At 42.4% G+C, this 17221-nt stretch overlaps 1 protein-coding gene and 1 long non-coding RNA gene across 12 annotated transcripts in view; one reads left to right on the forward strand and one right to left on the reverse strand.

Moving 5' to 3' along the window:
- LOC132402046 (uncharacterized) lies at positions 1-11016 on the reverse strand. Its single transcript, XR_009514791.1, has 2 exons — positions 10886-11016; positions 1-6648 (listed from the first exon to the last, which is right to left on the reverse strand). It is a non-coding gene; the product is annotated as an uncharacterized LOC132402046 (long non-coding RNA).
- Positions 10431-17221, forward strand: part of axdnd1 (axonemal dynein light chain domain containing 1) — a 162273-nt gene continuing 155482 nt past the window's right edge. For all 11 annotated transcript variants that reach the window (XR_009514787.1, XR_009514786.1, XR_009514785.1 and 8 more), the window contains exons 1-2: positions 10431-11553; positions 12395-12525. Coding sequence is in view for 7 of the 11 variants with exons in the window: in XM_059984538.1 (XP_059840521.1) it covers positions 12417-12525 (109 nt within the window). In the remaining 4 variants the exon portion in view is untranslated. The remainder of the gene's footprint in view (positions 11554-12394; positions 12526-17221) is intronic.

Raw genomic sequence — 17221 nt, forward strand, 5'->3', positions numbered from 1 at the left:
AAAGTACACATGAATGATTCCAAATACTACATTGCAAAAAAAGATTCGTATCCTGCAATAGCATTCTTTAATTATTAACATGTTTAATGACTTTGTCATTTGATCTTGAGTTTCACTATTGGGATGGATTCCATCGTCCTCTTTAACTATTGAAATTTTGGTACATTGGAAGTGGATTCTGCTTAATTGGGACACAATGGGACCAATACAATTCGGCCCAATTAAGTGGTTGCCTCAATTACACGGTCTCCTGAAAATAGTTAAAAAGGTGTATTAAAGAAAAACACAAGTTGCTGTTTAACTGAGTAACAAATTGTGTATTTAATTGAAATACAGAACAAATTGGAACACTGATAATACTACAGTGCTAATAAAATATATTGCTCATAGCTATCAACAGAGGAATTCATATGCATTCTTTTGACTGTAAATGGACAATCAGTGGAGACACTTTGTAGATAATAGACTGCTTTCATTATAATGCTATTGATGATTGTATCCTCAATAATTGTAACATTCAAGATGATTGGCAATACCTTCTAATTCTTTGTTGTTCCTAACTTTTTGAAGTAGTGAAGTCACAAGATTTTCACTCATGACTATTTCTGGCATCTCCAAGCATGAATGCTTGAAACCAGTAAGAAAAACAGTTCCAAGTTTTCTTTAAAAACGCAAACACGAGATGCTGGAAATTCAAGCAACACACACAAAATGCTGGTGGAATGCAGCAGGCCAGGCAGCATCTATAGGAAGAAGTGCAGTTGATGTTTCAGGCCAAGACCCTTTGTCTTGACGTTCTTCCCGTAGATGCTGCCTGGCCTGCCGCATTTCACCAGCATTTCGTGTGCGTTGCTCCCAAGTTTTCTTGCTGCTTATTTCTTGTGAACTTCCATATAACAATTACAGCATGGAAACAGGCCATCTCGGCCCTTCTATTCCGTGCCGAATGCTTACTCTCACCTAGTCCCTCTAACCAGCACTCAGCCCATAACCCTCCATTCCTTTCCTGTCCATATACCTATCCAATTTTTTTTTAAATGACAAAATTGAACCTGCCTCTACCACTTCTACTGGAAGCTCGTTCCACACAGCTACCACTCTCTTGAGTAAAGAAATTCCCCCTTGTGTTACCCTTAAACTTTTGCCCCCTAACTCTCAACTCGTCCTCTTATTTGAATCACCCCTACTCTCAATGGAAAAAGCCTATCCACATCAACTCTATCTATCGCCCTCATAATTTTAAATACCTCTATCAAGTCCCCCCTCAAACTAATACGCTCCAAAGAATAAAGACCTAACTTCAATCTTTCCCTGTAACTTAGTGCTGAAACACAGGTAACATTCTAGTAAATCTTCTCTGTATTCTCTCTATTTTGTTGACATCTTTCCTGTAATTTGGTGACCAGAACTGTACACAATACTCCAAATTCAGCCTTACCAATGCCTTGTACAATTTTAACATTACATCCCAACTCCTATACTCAATGCTCTGATTTATAAAGGCCAACATACCAAAAGCTTTCTTCACCACCCTACCAACATGAGATTCCACATTCAAGGAACTATGCACCATTATTCCTAGATCACTCTGTTCTACTGCATTCCTCAATGCCCTACCATTTACCATGTATGTCCTATTTTGATTATTCCTACCAAAATGTAGCACCTCACACTTACCAGCATTAAACTCCCATCTCCCATCCCACTCTTCTAACTGGCCTAAATCTCTCTGCAAACTTTGAAAACCCACTTCATTATCCACACCACCACCTACCTTAGTATCATCTGCATACTTACTAATCCAATTTACCACCCCATCTTCCAGATCATTAATGTATATGACAAATAACATTGGACCTAGTACAGACCCCCGAGGCACACCACTAGTCACCAGCCTCCAACCTGACAAACAGTTATCCACCACTACTCTCTGGTGTCTCCCATCCAGCCACTGTTGAATCCATTTTACTACTTCAATATTAACAACCAACGATTGAACCTTCCTAACTAACCTTCTGTGTGGAACCTTGGCAAAGGCCTTACTGAAGTCCATATAGACAACATCCACTGCTTTATCCTCATCAACTTTCCTTGTAACCTCTTCAAAAAAATTCAATAAGATTTGTCAAACATGGCCTTCCACGCACAAATCCATGTTGACTGTTCCTAATCAGACCCTGTCTATCCAGATAATTATATATACTATCTCTAAGAATACTTTCCATTAATTTACCCATCACTGACGTCAAACTGACAGGCCTATAATTGCTAGGTTTACTCTTAGAACCCTTTTTAAACAATGAAACCACATGAGCAATACACCAATCCTCCGGCACCATCCCCGTTTCTAATGACATTTGAAATATTTCTATCAGAGCCCCTGCTATTTCTACACCAACCTCCCTCAAGGTCCTAGGGGATATCCTGTCAGGACCCGGAGATTTATCCACTTTCATCTTCCTTAAAAGTGCCAGTACTTCCTCTTTAATCATCATAGTTTCCATAACTTCCCTACTCATTTCCCTTACACAATTCAAAATCCTTCTCCTTAGTTAATACAGAAGAAAAAAAATTATTCAAAATCTCCCCCATCCCTTTCGGCTCCACACATAGCTGTCCACTCGGATTCGCTAAAGGGACCAATTTTATCCCTCACTTCCTTTTGCTATTAATATAACTATAGAAACCCTTTGGATTTATTTTCACCTTACTTGCCAAAGCAACCTTGTACCTTTTAGCTTTTATAATTTCTTAAGATTCTTCTTACATTCTTTATATTCCTCGAGCACCTCATTTACTCCATGCTGCCTATATTTATTGTGGATATCTCTCTTTTTCCTAACCAAGTTTACAATATCCCTTGAAAACCATGGCTCTCTCAAACTTTTAACCTTTCCTTTCAACCTAACAGGAACATCAAGATTCTGTACCCTCAAAATTTCACATTTAAATGACCGCCATTTCTCTATTATATCCTTTCCATAAAACAAATTGTCCCAATCCACTCCTCCTAAATCCTTTCGCATCTCCTCAAAGTTAGCCTTTCTCCAATCAAAAATTTCAACCCTAAGTCCAGTCTTGTCCTTCTCCATAATTATATTGAAACTAATGGCATTGTGATCACTGGACCCGGTGCTCCCCAACACATACCTCTGTCACCTGACCTATTTCATTCCCTAACAGAAGATCCAACGCTGCCCCTTCTCTAGTTGGTTCCTCTATGTATGGCTGCAAAAAACTACCCTGCACACATTTTACCATATGGGCTTCCCAGTCTATGTGTGGAAAATTAAGATCTCCCACAATCACAACCCTGTGCTTACTACAAATATCTGCTATCTTCTTGCAAATTTGCTCTTCCAATTCTCAGTCCCCGTTAGGTTGTCTATAATACACCCTATAAGTGTTAGTACACCTTTCCCATTCCTCAATTCCGCCCAAACAGCCTAGACCAGCCCCCTAATCTATCCTGCCAGCGCACCACTGTAATATTTTCACTGACAAGCAACACAACACCTCCCCCTCTTGTCCCTCTGATTCTATCACTCCTGAAGCAACAAAATCTAGGAATATTTAGTTGCCAATCACACAGTCACATGAAATCACATCACTCCTGATGAAAATTTTTGAATACAAGCACACTCAACAAGTGTAATTTACAATCACTTTGCTCTAAGCACAGTGTAGTCTTCCATCCACGAGGGAGCACATGTCTGACATTAGTTAGAAACTGCTTGGCAATGGTTTTCTGCCCCAATTAAGTGGCGTAGTAACCCAAATAAGCAAAGGGAATTTGGACTATTTCCAATCAGTAGTTCTTTAAGAGTTGTCCCAAATAAGCAGCTACCCTGATTTAATCTGGCCCAATTAACCAAAATACACTGTATGTCTAGTACTATATCCAGTATGTCTATAAAGGTAGGTCCCCCTTGGTGTTTTTAGTATTTTAAAAAAATATGTATATATCTTTATTCAAAGGTTCAGCTATCCTAGATTTAGCTTTTGTATAAACCTTAACTAGCAATTTGAATGATCATATTTGGTATTGTAGCTATAGGTATGTTCTGTTTTCTTTGCATTAATTCCTTTTATCAAACAGCGGCACTTATCTGTGGAACTGTTACACAATTCTATTTTGTGTCATTGTGAAGCAGTTCTTCATTTGCCTGTGGTTGTCATTGCAAATCAGCCAGATTTCATTTCTGGGGGTTGACCTTGCCAAAATAAAGTGCAGTGGGACTTTGAACCCATTTAGCGTACTGTCCAGTTTATAGTTCAAGTTCACTATTGAGTTATCAGACTCAATGTCAGTACCCAATCTGAATTGTGTATACTGGTTATGGCACTGTTCATCACCAAGGCTTCAGTAGTGTGATGAGTCTGTTCACAAGCAGATGCAATTTCTCCATGAAAAAAATACTAATTACCATCTTTCTACTGAAAAGCAGATACTATTTCTGACACTGCAGGGGACAGTGCATGATATTTTTTTTTATTAAGATTAGGACTCTGCTGTACTTCTCTGCCTAAATTATTCTTGATTGTCCCTTTTTTTTGGTTAGGGAGCTAATTGTTGAGCTACTTTTCTGTAGCACTTTTCAACAGCTTGGGTTATTCCAAATGTTTTACAACCTATGAAGTATTGTTGAAGTAGAACCACTGCCATATTACAAGGAACCAGCAATCATTTGTGCTTTATTCGAAGGAAAATTAGTATTTTGTTACTTGAGAAATTTTGGCTAGGGCACTGGTACATTTATGCTTATAATTTACAGGCAAGTGCATTGCCAACAAAGCAGGTGTTTATTGTCTATTCCCCATGTGCTCCAGAGAAAGAGGTAGTGAACAGTTTCATCGAATTGCCGCAGTGCCCCTGTAATTCTACTGATGTGTTGTACAGGGAGTCCCAGGATTTAAACCTAGTTATAAAACGGACATATTTCAGTCAGGATGCTGCTACTTAAAGGAGAATCTAGAAAAGGTACCATTCCTTTGGCCACATTCAAGCTTCTAAGTAGTAGTTATAAACTGAGTTTGATATGTAGTTGAAGTTGTGCATTTTCTGAAAAGTGATGTTGAGGGATTGAATGTTTGGGCCGGTGAATGGGATACTAATTTGTTTGTGTAGATTGTTGGTGCTGCACTGGTGGAAAATGGGAAATACTTTATGATACCTGACTCCAAGTTTGTGCTTTGTAGTAATGGGAAGGCTTTTTGGTCTCTGGAGATCAGTTATTAGTCATTAGTTTTAATGTAGTCAACCCTCTTTTCTGTTGCTGCTGCAGCACACAAGTGCCTAGTCCAGTCCTCCTCCTACCCCACCCCCCAGGATATTTATAGTGGGGAGTTGGTATGTCCCATAGGATAGTCAAAATGCAGCTAGCAGGGTTACTTCCTCTCAACAAGAGCCAGGGTTCAATGATTATCTCCAATAAAATGCATGAGCTCTTTGTGACAACGTGTTTCCTCCACGTGTTCGAATTTCCTTCCACATTCTATATAAGGGTAAGCTGTTGGGTTAATTGGACGCTGTAAACTTCCTCCGGTAAGTGGATAAGTGATAGGATATTGGCACGTGGTTAAGGTTCCTTAAGGTTGCCCAGCTGGGGGAGGGGTGGAGGCAGTGGGGATAAGCTCCCACTGCCCATTAAATGCTCCCATTGGTGAACATCTCTCATTGTTCCTGCCTTTCATGTGTAGTTTAGCTACTAAGCCTGGTGGAACTGTTTCTAGTGACTGGAGAAGGGGCAAAGGTGGGTTACTGACACCTTAAAGGTAGTTGCTTTGGGTAGATGGGACTCTACAACCAGTTCCTTGTTCTTATCGACATTGAGTGAGAGGCTGTTGTTATTACACAGCCAAATTTTCAAACTCCCTCCTGTATGCTAATTCATCACCACCTTTGATACAGCCCACAACAGTGGTGTCATCTGCAAACTTGTGTTGGACCTTTACTTAGCCAGACAGTCACAGGTGCAAAGTGAATATAGCAGAGGGCTAAGTCCACATCCCAATGGTGCACCTGTGTTGATGGAGATTGTGGAGGAGATGTTTTTGCCAATTTGAACTAGCTGGGGTCTACAAGTAAGGAAATGCATTATACAATTGCACAAGGGGTTATTGAGGCACAGATCTTGGAGTTTACTCATTAGTTTTGAGGGGATGATGGTGTTAAATGCCATGCTGTAATTGACAAAGAGCACCCTGATGTCCAGATGTTCCAGAGTTATGTGAAGAGCCAATGAGTTAGCATCTGCTGTAGACCTGTTGCTTCAGTAGGCAAATTGGAGCAGATCCAGATTGCCACTTAGATAGGAGCTGATTTGCCTCAACACCAGCCTCTCAAAATACTTCATCATTGTGGATGTAAGTGCCACTAGGCGATAGTCATTTAGACAGGTTACCACACTCTTCTTGGGCACTGGTACGACTGAAACTTGATTTAAGTAGGTGGGTACCACACGCTCCCAAAGTGAGAGTTGAAGATATCTGTGGGCACAGGTTTTCAGTACTTGACCAGGTACTCCATCAGGACTGGATGCTTTCCTTGGATTCACTTTTTTGAAGGCAGCACACATTGTCATCTTCAGATACTGAGATCAAAGGATCACCCAGAGACATAGGGGTGTGCGATGGTTCCTCCCTGTTCTAGTGGTCAAAGCGAGAAGAGAAGGCATTAAGTTCATCTGGAAGTGAAGCTCTGCTGTCCCCTACGTCACAGGATTTAACATTGTAGGAGGTTATGGCATTCAAACCCTGCCACAGCTGTCCAGCATCCCTAGTTGATTCCTGTCTAATCCAGAACCTCCACTTTGCCAGTGACTTGGCCTTCACAGCTGGCAATGAATTCCATATACTCACCACTTTGGCTCAAGAAATTCTTCCTCATCTCCATTATAAATTGATGTCCCTGTACTCTGAAGCTGTCTTCTGGCCTTAGTCACCCCCACCATAGGAAACATCCTCTCTTTTCAGATTTTTTTTAACCTTTGATAGATTTCAATGAAATTTCCCCATCCCTACCCTCATTCTTCCGAATTCCAATAAGTACAGGCTCAGAGCCATCAAATGCTCCTCATATGATAAGCCTTTCAATCCCAGTCATTTTTGTGAATTCATTTGAATCCTCTCCAATGTCAGCATATTCTTTCTAGATAAGTTGCCCAAAGCTGCTCACAAAATTCCAAGTAAGGCCTCACCATTGCCTTGTAAAGCCTCAATATGACATCCTTGCCTTTACATTCTAGTCCTCTCGAAATGAATGCTAACATTGCATTTGCCTTCCTCACCATTGACTTAACCTGCAAATAAATCTTTAGGGAATCCTGCATAAGGACTCCTACGTCCTTTTCTAATTTTATCTCCATTTAGAAAATAATCTATGCTTTTATTTCTTCTACCAAAGTGCATGACCATACACTTCCTGACACTGAATTCCCTTTGCACTTCTTTGCCCATTCTCATAATCTTTCTAAATCTTTTTGTAGCACCTCTGCTTCTTCTACACTACTGCCTCTCCACTTGTCTTTGTATTGTCCACAAACTTGGCAACAAAGCCACCAATTTTGACATTCAAATCCTTGGCATATAACATTAAAAGAAACAGTCCTAACACAGACCCCTGTAGAACACAGTCACTGGCAGCCAACCAGAAAAGGCTCCTTTTATTTCCATTTTTTGCTTCTTGCCAATCAGCAAATGCTCCATTCATACTAGTATCTTCCCTTGTAATACCATGGGCTTTTAACTTGTTAGGCAGACTCATGTGGCACCTCATCAAAGGCCTTCTGAAAGTTTAAGTACACAACATCCACTGATTCTCCTTTGTCTATCCTGCTTGTTATTTCTTCAGAGAATTCCAACATATTTGTCAGGCAAGATTTTTCCTTAAGGAAACCATGCTGACTTTGGCCCATTTAATCATGTACCTCCAAGTACTCTGAGACCACATTCTTAACAAGACTCCAAAAGCTTCTGATTCCGATTCTTCAGCCTCTCTCCCATCTTGAAGAGTGGAGAGACATTTGCCATATTTCAGATCTTCAGAACCATGCCAGAATCTATTGATTCTTGAAAGATCATTACTAATGCCTTCACAATCACTACAGCCATCTCTTTCTGGGGTGTAGACTATCTGGTGCAGGTGACCTTTCAGTTTCCCAAACATCTTCTCCCTAGTAATGGCAACTTCTCTTACCTCTACCTCCAGCACTCTTGAACTTCTGGCATACTGCTAGTGTCCTGCACAGTGAAGACTGATGCAAAGTACTTATTCAGTTCATCTTCCATTTCCTTGTGACCCATTACTCTCCAGCATCATTCTCCAATGATCTAATATCTACTCTTTCCTGTTTTACACTTTGTATTGCTTTAATATTATTGCCTAACTTATTTTTGTATTCCATCTTTTCCTTTTTTAATGAATTTTTAGTTGCCGCCTTCTCATTTTTAAAAGCTTCCCAGTCCTCTATTTTCCTGCTAATTTTTGCTCTATTCCATCTCTTTGGCTTTTATGTTGGCTTTCAATTCTCTTGCATCATCCTGTCTTTAGAATACTACTACTTCTTTGGGATATGTCTATCTGGTGCCTTCCAAATTGCTCCCAGAAACTCCAGCCATTGCTGCTCTGCCATCATCCTTGTTAGTGTTCCCTTCCAATCAATTTTGGCCAGTTCCTCGCTCATTCCTCTATAATTCCTTTTACTCCACTGTAATGCTGATACATCTAACTTTGTGTCTCTGCTGTGCATCTACTTTATGTTTGGAAGTTGTTTTATTAAATCATTTGAGCTCTAGGCTCTTCATGAGGAACAAACTTGGGGGAAGTGGATGATGTTTGGTTTGCAGAGTCAGTTCTTTGCTGAAGCCATATGCCAAAATAACAGGGTGATGCACCTGAAACTCAGTGGGGGGAAATACATGGCCTATTGAAGTTAATAGATTAGATTGTAGGTTTGAATTGGTGTGTTCATTTTCCTGATGGAGCTTTGTATTACAAATATAGTTTTAAAACAATTTTAAATAACTTGCACAGGATTGAGCCTGCTGCCTGTACCAAGGTGTCATATTGTTGATGTCACCTTTAGAAGGGGTATTAAATAGAGTATTTGTCTGCTCTCAATAGACATAAAAGAACACATCTTTATGAAGGCCAGGTTCATCCATGTGAGGAGTGAATTGTGGCTAGACTTCAATACCTTTGAATGTAACATGTGAATTGACCATGCTAGTTTTGAAATTTCACTGATGTGTGTGTAGGCCTCTTTTAGTCTCAATAATTTCCAGGACACAAGCCTGGGCAAGGTGTTTTTTTTTAATGGAAGACCAGCAGTTGCCAAAACTGCAAGTTTCCCCTCTCCACACCACCGATGTTGTCTAAGGGAAGGGTATTAGGACCCATACAGCTTGGCTGTATGTGTTGTTGCAGAGCATTGTGTGGTTAAGTGCCTTGCTCAAGGACATACATGCAGCCTCAGCCAAGGCACGAACTAGTGACCGTCAGTTCACTAGACGAATGCCTTAACCACTTGGTCACGCGCCAAGAGTTTCACTGATAACATTATTAGAAATTGATATGTACAGTTGTACAATTTAACTTCATGGTATTTAAAATAAAATTTGTTAGAAGCAACTGGGCACGTGTAGGCATCTTCCATGTGCTCTGGTTTCCTCTCACATCCTAAAGCTGTGTGGGTTAATTGGCAAACACAAGGAAATCTGCAGATGCTGGAAATTCAAGTAACACACATAAAATGCTGGTGGAATGCAACAGGCCAGGCAGCATCTAAAGGAAGAAGTACAATCGACGTTTCGGACCGGACCCTTCGTCAGAACTAACTGAAAGAAAAGCTAGTAAGAGAGAAGGGGAGCAGTGAGAAAGGTTTCACTGAACTCACATTGATTTAAACTTCTTCAGTGTAAGCGTCACTGGGAGACGCTTCGCAGTAGTGAATTTAAAAACGCAAACACGAGGAAATCTGCAGATGCTAGAAATTCAAGTAACACACACAAAATGCTGGTGGAACGCAGCAGGCCAGGCAGCATCTATAGGGAGAAGTATAGTGGACGTTTCGGGCCTCTTCCTACAGATGCTGCCTGGCCTGCTGCGTTCCACCAGCATTTTGTGGGTGTTGCGTGGGTTAATTGGATCTGAACTGTGGTAGAATTGATGAGAATGCCAAGTTGAGAATTAAGTTAATTTACCACCATAGACTTGATAGGCCAACTAGCTTATTACTGTCGTAAGAAAATATTATTTCAGAGGAATATTCGACTGGAATGCAATCCAGGCACAGCCTTTTATAAAGACTCTAAAGTGAATGGTTGTTCCATTGTCCTTTATGGTTACTATTTGTATTTTAAAATAAGAACCAAGTCGCAATATTTGTTTAAAAGTTTCATTGGTAATTCTTACTCTGAATTGATCTGGATTCTGCTTATATTGTTTTATTTTGTCAGTTACCTCGAGAATCAAAAAATAGATCTAAGCATCAAAATAACTACTATTGGACGCAGCGGCTCAACCTCATGAAATTAACTCCGATTTTGAACACAAAGTCTTCAAGTTGCACTTCAGGAAGTAATGGTCTCCAAAGTCTATGCTGCTCTTTTCAGACCCCTGTACGTATTCCAATAGTTTGTCAGTCTTAATTGAGGAAATAATGGTTATTTGTGAAATATTTTTCTTGGTCAACATGAGAAAGCTTAAAGGCTGAGTATGACTCCTGTCGTTTACAATATTCCCTTCCCACGGTGTGAGTCATGGATGGAAGAAGAGACGTGCTTTTCGATTTCGCCCCCCCCCCCCTACCAACCCAGTATAATTAAACACCTATAATCCCTATGCCGACTAATTCGAAATCCTGGTTGATTCCCGGGCTCTTACCGGCCAGGCGTTCACTCCATCTCCCAGAGTGGGACCCCTTTCAAAATTCGAGCTTCGGAACCTGCACTCGAGACTCACTTGGTTTGTTACCCGTGAAATGCATTGGGACCTCTGATCCCTTAAAATCTAGCAAGTTGAATGGAAACAATTACTCCACTGTGTTCCGGGGCTCCCGGGTTAACAAGAGTTTGCTGCATTTGAAGACCACTGTAGGAGTGTGGGTTGGGGTGATTTCTAACACAGCTCCTGTTCAGGGACTGTGACCTCTGCAGACGGCTGCAAAGTGCCGGACCCCCTTCCTTTCCTCCCAGTTCTGTTTTGCATATTTGACCTTCCCTTTCAACGGCACCAGAACGTTTGCATTCCTGTCACTGGATCTCTTCGAATTTCTCTCATTCGGCGTTTAGCATTGCAGTCACTGTGGAAAGTTATCGTATATACTTCGTGTTGTTAGCTTTTATGTTCCGCTACACCTGTTACGTTTTCCGGTTGTCCAAAGAAGTGATCAGTCAAGTGGTATTCCTGAGGTGGCGTGACACGGCCGCCTCCCTGTAACCACAGCGACACCGCACCCTGGTCACTTGCAGGCGGTTTCCTTCACACGGCGGACTTGCTCGCAATCTTCGCCCGACATCGGAGGGCAAAGCGTGGCGGCAACGGCGCCTGGGGTAAGGGTTTTGTGCTCCCGTGGCCCAAGTTGACTCGTTGTGTTTAAAAGTGTCTGTTCACACTTTTAAATTAGTAAAATTACGATCAAATTTTAGCTTTGATGTTGAGTGTTGTCTTGGCAACGGGGCAGAAAGCCTGCGCGGTTGGGCGGCTGTCGCCCCTGACAACGGACGCTCCATTTGCGATTGGGCGGCCTGTCGCCCTTAGCAACAGGCAGAGACCAGCCAGGTTTGAGTGAGTCTGGGAAGTTGCGGAAGGCTCGGTCACTGTGAGTTTAAGTTGGACAGTATTGTCAGCAAATGGAGTACTGTACTTCCGTTCGTTGTAATGTACAACAATGTATTTTCCAAAAAGAACTCAACATGAAATATGAGAGTTATTCACTGCTCTAAGATTATCCTCACCTCAGTTTTTTGTTCCATGTTACATTAGTACAGAAGTGAAAGAAAATACAGTAAAGATGGGAAATTAATGGTGCAAATGCAGAGTGCCCTTAATAACGCTCATCTGATGTTCTACAAAATATATTGTCAGGAAACTTTTGGGAATTCCAGCTAACTAGGGAAAGCTTGGCCCAAATATAAAACTCTGGATACTTTTCGACAGAGAAAATGGACATGATTCTGGCAGGATTATTCTGGATGTGTTATAAAGAGTAACACTAGCTGTTGTGAAAGCTGTTATCAGTGGGGTAAAGGGGTGAGGAGTGCTTAAGAGACACGAGTCGGACGAATGGTGTGGCACATCTTCATAATTTATTTCGTGTTGTGTCTACTCAATGAATAGAAAATATACCATTAATTTAATTAGAAGCATTATTTTATTTATGGCTTCTTCTAGAAATACGAGGAAGTTCTTGGAAATGTGTGATGAAGATTTTGAAGATGTATCCCTGGTTAATCCTGCTGATCAAACGCTTGACAGCAGCAGACCCGCTGAGAAAGTGTGTAGACAAGTGGAGGAGCAAACAGGTACACAAAAAGCAGAATTGATTTTACAATATATAAGTCTTACGTCAGAATGTACCACTCCCTGTGTGAAATATCTTAAGCTTGAGGGTGATTACCAGCTGAAGCGAACAATTCATGATGTGCTCAGGCTCTTCAATAGATCAGGATAGCATCAGCAGTTGGTTAAGCTCCACACCCCAGAGCCCAGCTCTGATATCCTCCAGGTTAAAACACTTCTGTCATGGTCTGGTCTGAAGTCCACATTCCGGTTCGCGTTCCAGTCTGTAGACTCCGGACTCCGGGTCCTCCAACTGTCCCTTGTTTCGGTTGGACTTGAGCATTTGCACCTGATGCTCATCTTGTTGGCTGGGAATATAAGTGGCTCTGGGATTGAGTGGGGTTGGGGGTTGTCTTGTCAGTCTCCACTTGGAGTAACCCACCGGTGGAAGGCTAGTTCATTCAGTGAGTTATGGAGTTGGCTGTTCTGTAGCCCACCGAGGTTACTGGCCGCCTCGAGTCCTGGAGCCACCCCAGAGTGAGCTCCCTTCCTGTCAGGTAAGCCAGGCCAATTGCTGTTACCCTGCGGTTGGATCTGTCCCTTCCTGTCCCTTGCCTCTGTCGGGTAAGCCAGGCCGATTGCTGTTACCCTCCAGTTGGATCTGTCCCTTGCCTCTGTTGGGTAAGCCAGGCCGATTGCTGTTACCCTCCGGTTGGATCTGTCCCTTGCCTCTGTTGGGTAAGCCAGGCCGATTGCTGTTACCCTCCGGTTGGATCTGTCCCTTGCCTCTGTTGGGTAAGCCAGGCCGATTGCTGTTACCCTCCGGTTGGATCTGTCCCTTGCCTCTGTCGGGTAAGCCAGGCCGATTGCTGTTACCCTCCGGTTGGATCTGTCCCTTGCCTCTGTTGGGTAAGCCAGTCCGATTGCTGTTACCCTGCGGTTGGTTGTGTCCCTTCCTGTTCCTTGCCTCTGTCAGGTTGTGTCCCGCATCCTGCCCAGGAGTCCCACGGCTCGCCAGGCAGCTAGCTCCAAGAACCCAAGACTCTAGCCTCGAGCTACCCAGGCCTCCAAGAACTCCGAGGCCCAAGACTCAAGCCTTGAGCTACCCAGGCCTCCAAGAGCCCAAGTCTCCAACTCCTAGAACCCAGGCCTTGTCATGTCTTTGCCTGGTTTGGGGGTCCGAGCCCGAGTCAAGGACCAGCCTCTGGGTGTGTGTCCAGTCTCGAGCTCGGAGTCCACCCCAAGCTCCTTGTTCCCAGTCTCTCGTCCCGGTCCTGCTTCCCCAGCTCTGTCTGCGACCTGTCCCGTCCTGTTCCTAGTACTTCAGTGTCTGCGTCCTGCATTTGGGTCCAGTCTCAATGCTCCCCCATATTCCTGTATGTGCTGTTGTCCAGGACATGGAATATGTCATACAAGTCCATATTCCAGGTATTTGAGGTTCCTGTATTGCTTCTATTTATTTAGAGTACCATTTGAACTCTATTTGCAATATATAGTACATAATCAACTGTTACTATTAAAGTACTTCCTGTTTTACTTAACTTGAGCTACTTTCTTTAAACTAATGTTTAAACATTGAAGTTCTGTTTCTGAAGAATGCTTTTCCTGTACAAGACTCTGGATCCCATATTCCACTCACCAAGGTTGTGCCTCCTGCTTTCGTTTCACTCACTGGGATGCTGCCACCTCCCCACACCTCCTCGTATGGTTACCAAAGCTCTGCTTCCAGGCTTGCTTTAAACTCACGAGGGCTTTATCTCCCACGTTCCTTTATTTGAGATGCAGACACACTTTGAAGTTTGCCTGCTAAGGTTCACAGTGTCTTGTCCCAACTCCCACATAACACATCACTTACCCATTGTTTAATTAGAACATAGAATATAAAGTAATACAGCTCAATGTGGGCCCTTTGGCCATCCACCATGATCAATCTAATCATTCCTTCTTACATGACCCATAATTTTCCACTTTCTTTCAACCATGTGCCTATCTAAGAGTTTCTTAAATGTCCCTACTATCTCAGCTGCTGCCATCACACTCAGCAGTACTGACCCCTCTCTGTAAAAACCTTCCTCCGACATCTCCCCTAAACTTTCCTCCACTCACCTTCAAAGGATATCCTTTGGTACTCACCCTGGGGAAAAAGGCACTGGATTCCACTTTGTTAATACCTCTTACACACCTCTATCAAGTTGCGTCTCATCCTCCTTCACTCCGAAGAGAAAAGTCCTAGCTTGCTCAACCTTTCATCGTCAAGTATGTTTTCTAATCCAGGCAGCATCCTGAAAATCTCCTCTAAATCTTGTATAAAGCTTCCATGTCTTTCCTATAATGAGACAACCAGATCTGAACACAATACTCCAGAGTGTTATAGAGCTGCAACATTACCTTGTGGCTCTTGAACTCAACCCTCCTACTAATGCAGGCCAACATACCATATGCCTTCTTAATCTGTATGGCAACTTTGAGGGATCTATGGACCTGGACCCAGAGTTCTCTCTGTTCTTCCACACTGCCAAGAATCCTGCCATTAACCTCGTACTCCACCTTTGTTCAACCCTCCAGCTTTTCTGGATTGAACTCCACCTGCCACTTCTCAGCCCAGCTCAACATCCAGTCTATGTCCCTTTGTGACCTACAATAACATAATCTACACATCGCCAACCTTCATGTCACCTGCAAATACACTCGTCCACCTTTCCACCTACTCAGCCAAGACATTTATAGCAATCACAAAGAGCAGGGGTCCCAAAACAGTTTCCTGTGGAACAACCGCTAATCAAGGACCTCCAGGCAAAGTATACTCCATCTACTGCCAACCTCTGCTTTCTTTCTGTGCCAGCTCTGAATCTTTGCAGCCATGTTTCCATGAACCCCATGTCTCATGACTTTTTGGATGAACTTTCCATGGGGAATCTTGTTAAATGGCTTACTAAAATCCACATACAGGTCAAACACTGCTCTCCCTTCTTTAATTTGTGTTGTTACTTCCTTGAAGGAGTCAATCAGGCTTGTGTGGCATGGCCTGCTCCTCTCAAAGCAATGCTGACTATCCCCAATAAGACTGCTTTTCCAAATGCTCATAAATCCAGTCCATAAGAATAGTCTCCTTTAGTTTGCCCACCACTGATGTAAGGCTCACTGGTCTATAATTCCCAGGATTATCCCTATTACTTTTCCTGAACAAAGGAACGACATTTGCCATCCTCCAATCATCTAGTACTATTCCTGTGGCCAGTGAGGATACAAAGATTATCAATGTGCCAGCAATCTCTTCCCTTGCTTCCCTTAGTAACTTGGTGTATATCCTGTCCAGCCCCAGGGACTTATCTATCAAAATGTTTTTCAGAAGCCTCTTTCTTTAGATAAGATTAGCTTTATTTGTCACATGTACATTGAAATATGTTAATTGTGCTGGAGGCAATCCACAGATCTCAACACATTTCTGACACTGACACAGCATATTCACAACTTACTAACCCATACATCTTTGGAATGTGTGAGGAAAGCAGTGCAATCATGGGGAAAACGTACAACTCCTTACAGCCACAGAAGAAATCTAACCCTGATCAGCGATTGCTGGGACTGTAAAGCAAGCACTACCTGCTATGCTGCTGTGTCACTCCCTGACCCACTCCAGCACGTTAGCCTGTGCTTGCTGACCTCACATTTTTCAAGGTCCCTCTCTATGGTAAAACTGAAGCAAAGTATTCATTAAGAACCTCTTCCTCTTCTGACTCCAGGTGCATGTTCCCTCCTTTATTCCTGAGGGGTCCAACCCTCACTCTAGTCATCCTCCTATTCTCCACTACCTATAGAATGCCTTCAGGTTTTCCCTAATTCTGTTTGCCATGGCCTTCTCATGTCCCCTTCTACCTCCTCAAAACCCTATCCTAATATGCTTTCTGCTTGGCTTATAACTCTCAAGAGCCCTGTCTGATTTTTGTTTCCCAAGTCTTACATATACTTCCAAACATTAAGTATCCACCATAAACCTTAAGCATCTTCTTGACGACATGTTCCATCTCTTTTGTATACCATGGTTCCTTCACCCTATAATCCTTTGTCTGTTTCAGTGGGACAACCATATCCAGAATTCATGCAAATGGTCCCGAAGCAGTCTCCATGTTTCTGCTGTGCATTTTCATGACAACTTTTGCTCTGAATTTATGCTCCCAAGTTCCTGCCTAATACTGTTATAATTATCCCTCCCCAGTTAAATACTCTCCAATACCATCTGCTCCTATCCCTGTCCAGGCTATGGTAAAGGTCAGGGAGTTGTGGTCACTATCTCCAATATGGTCACCCACTATGAGATGTCACTTTACTAGATTCATGGCTAGCACCAGATCCAGTATGGCTTCTTCTCTAGTTGGCCTGTCCTCATGCTGTGTCAAGAATCCTTCCTGGACACACCTAACAAATTATATCCCATCTAAACCTTTTGCATTGAGCAGGTGCCAATCAATATTTGGGAAGTTGAATGACAACAACTGTGTTAATTTTGAACTTTTCCAAAATCTGCCTGCTTATTTGCTGTTCAGTGACCCTGAATTGGATATAGAAATAAAGCTTTCTTTTCCCCATTCATTTAACTTATTGTCGATCTGGAAGTGAACTGCATTTACTTCCATTCCATATCTTTGGCAAAGTCCTTCAGGAAGACTGGTGAAAAATTATCAGCTTAGAAAGCAGTTAATCAGACTGTATTACATAAAT

The sequence above is a fragment of the Hypanus sabinus genome, chromosome 11 (assembly GCF_030144855.1).
Source record: "Hypanus sabinus isolate sHypSab1 chromosome 11, sHypSab1.hap1, whole genome shotgun sequence".
In the NCBI taxonomy this organism is placed as follows: Eukaryota; Metazoa; Chordata; class Chondrichthyes; order Myliobatiformes; family Dasyatidae; genus Hypanus; species Hypanus sabinus.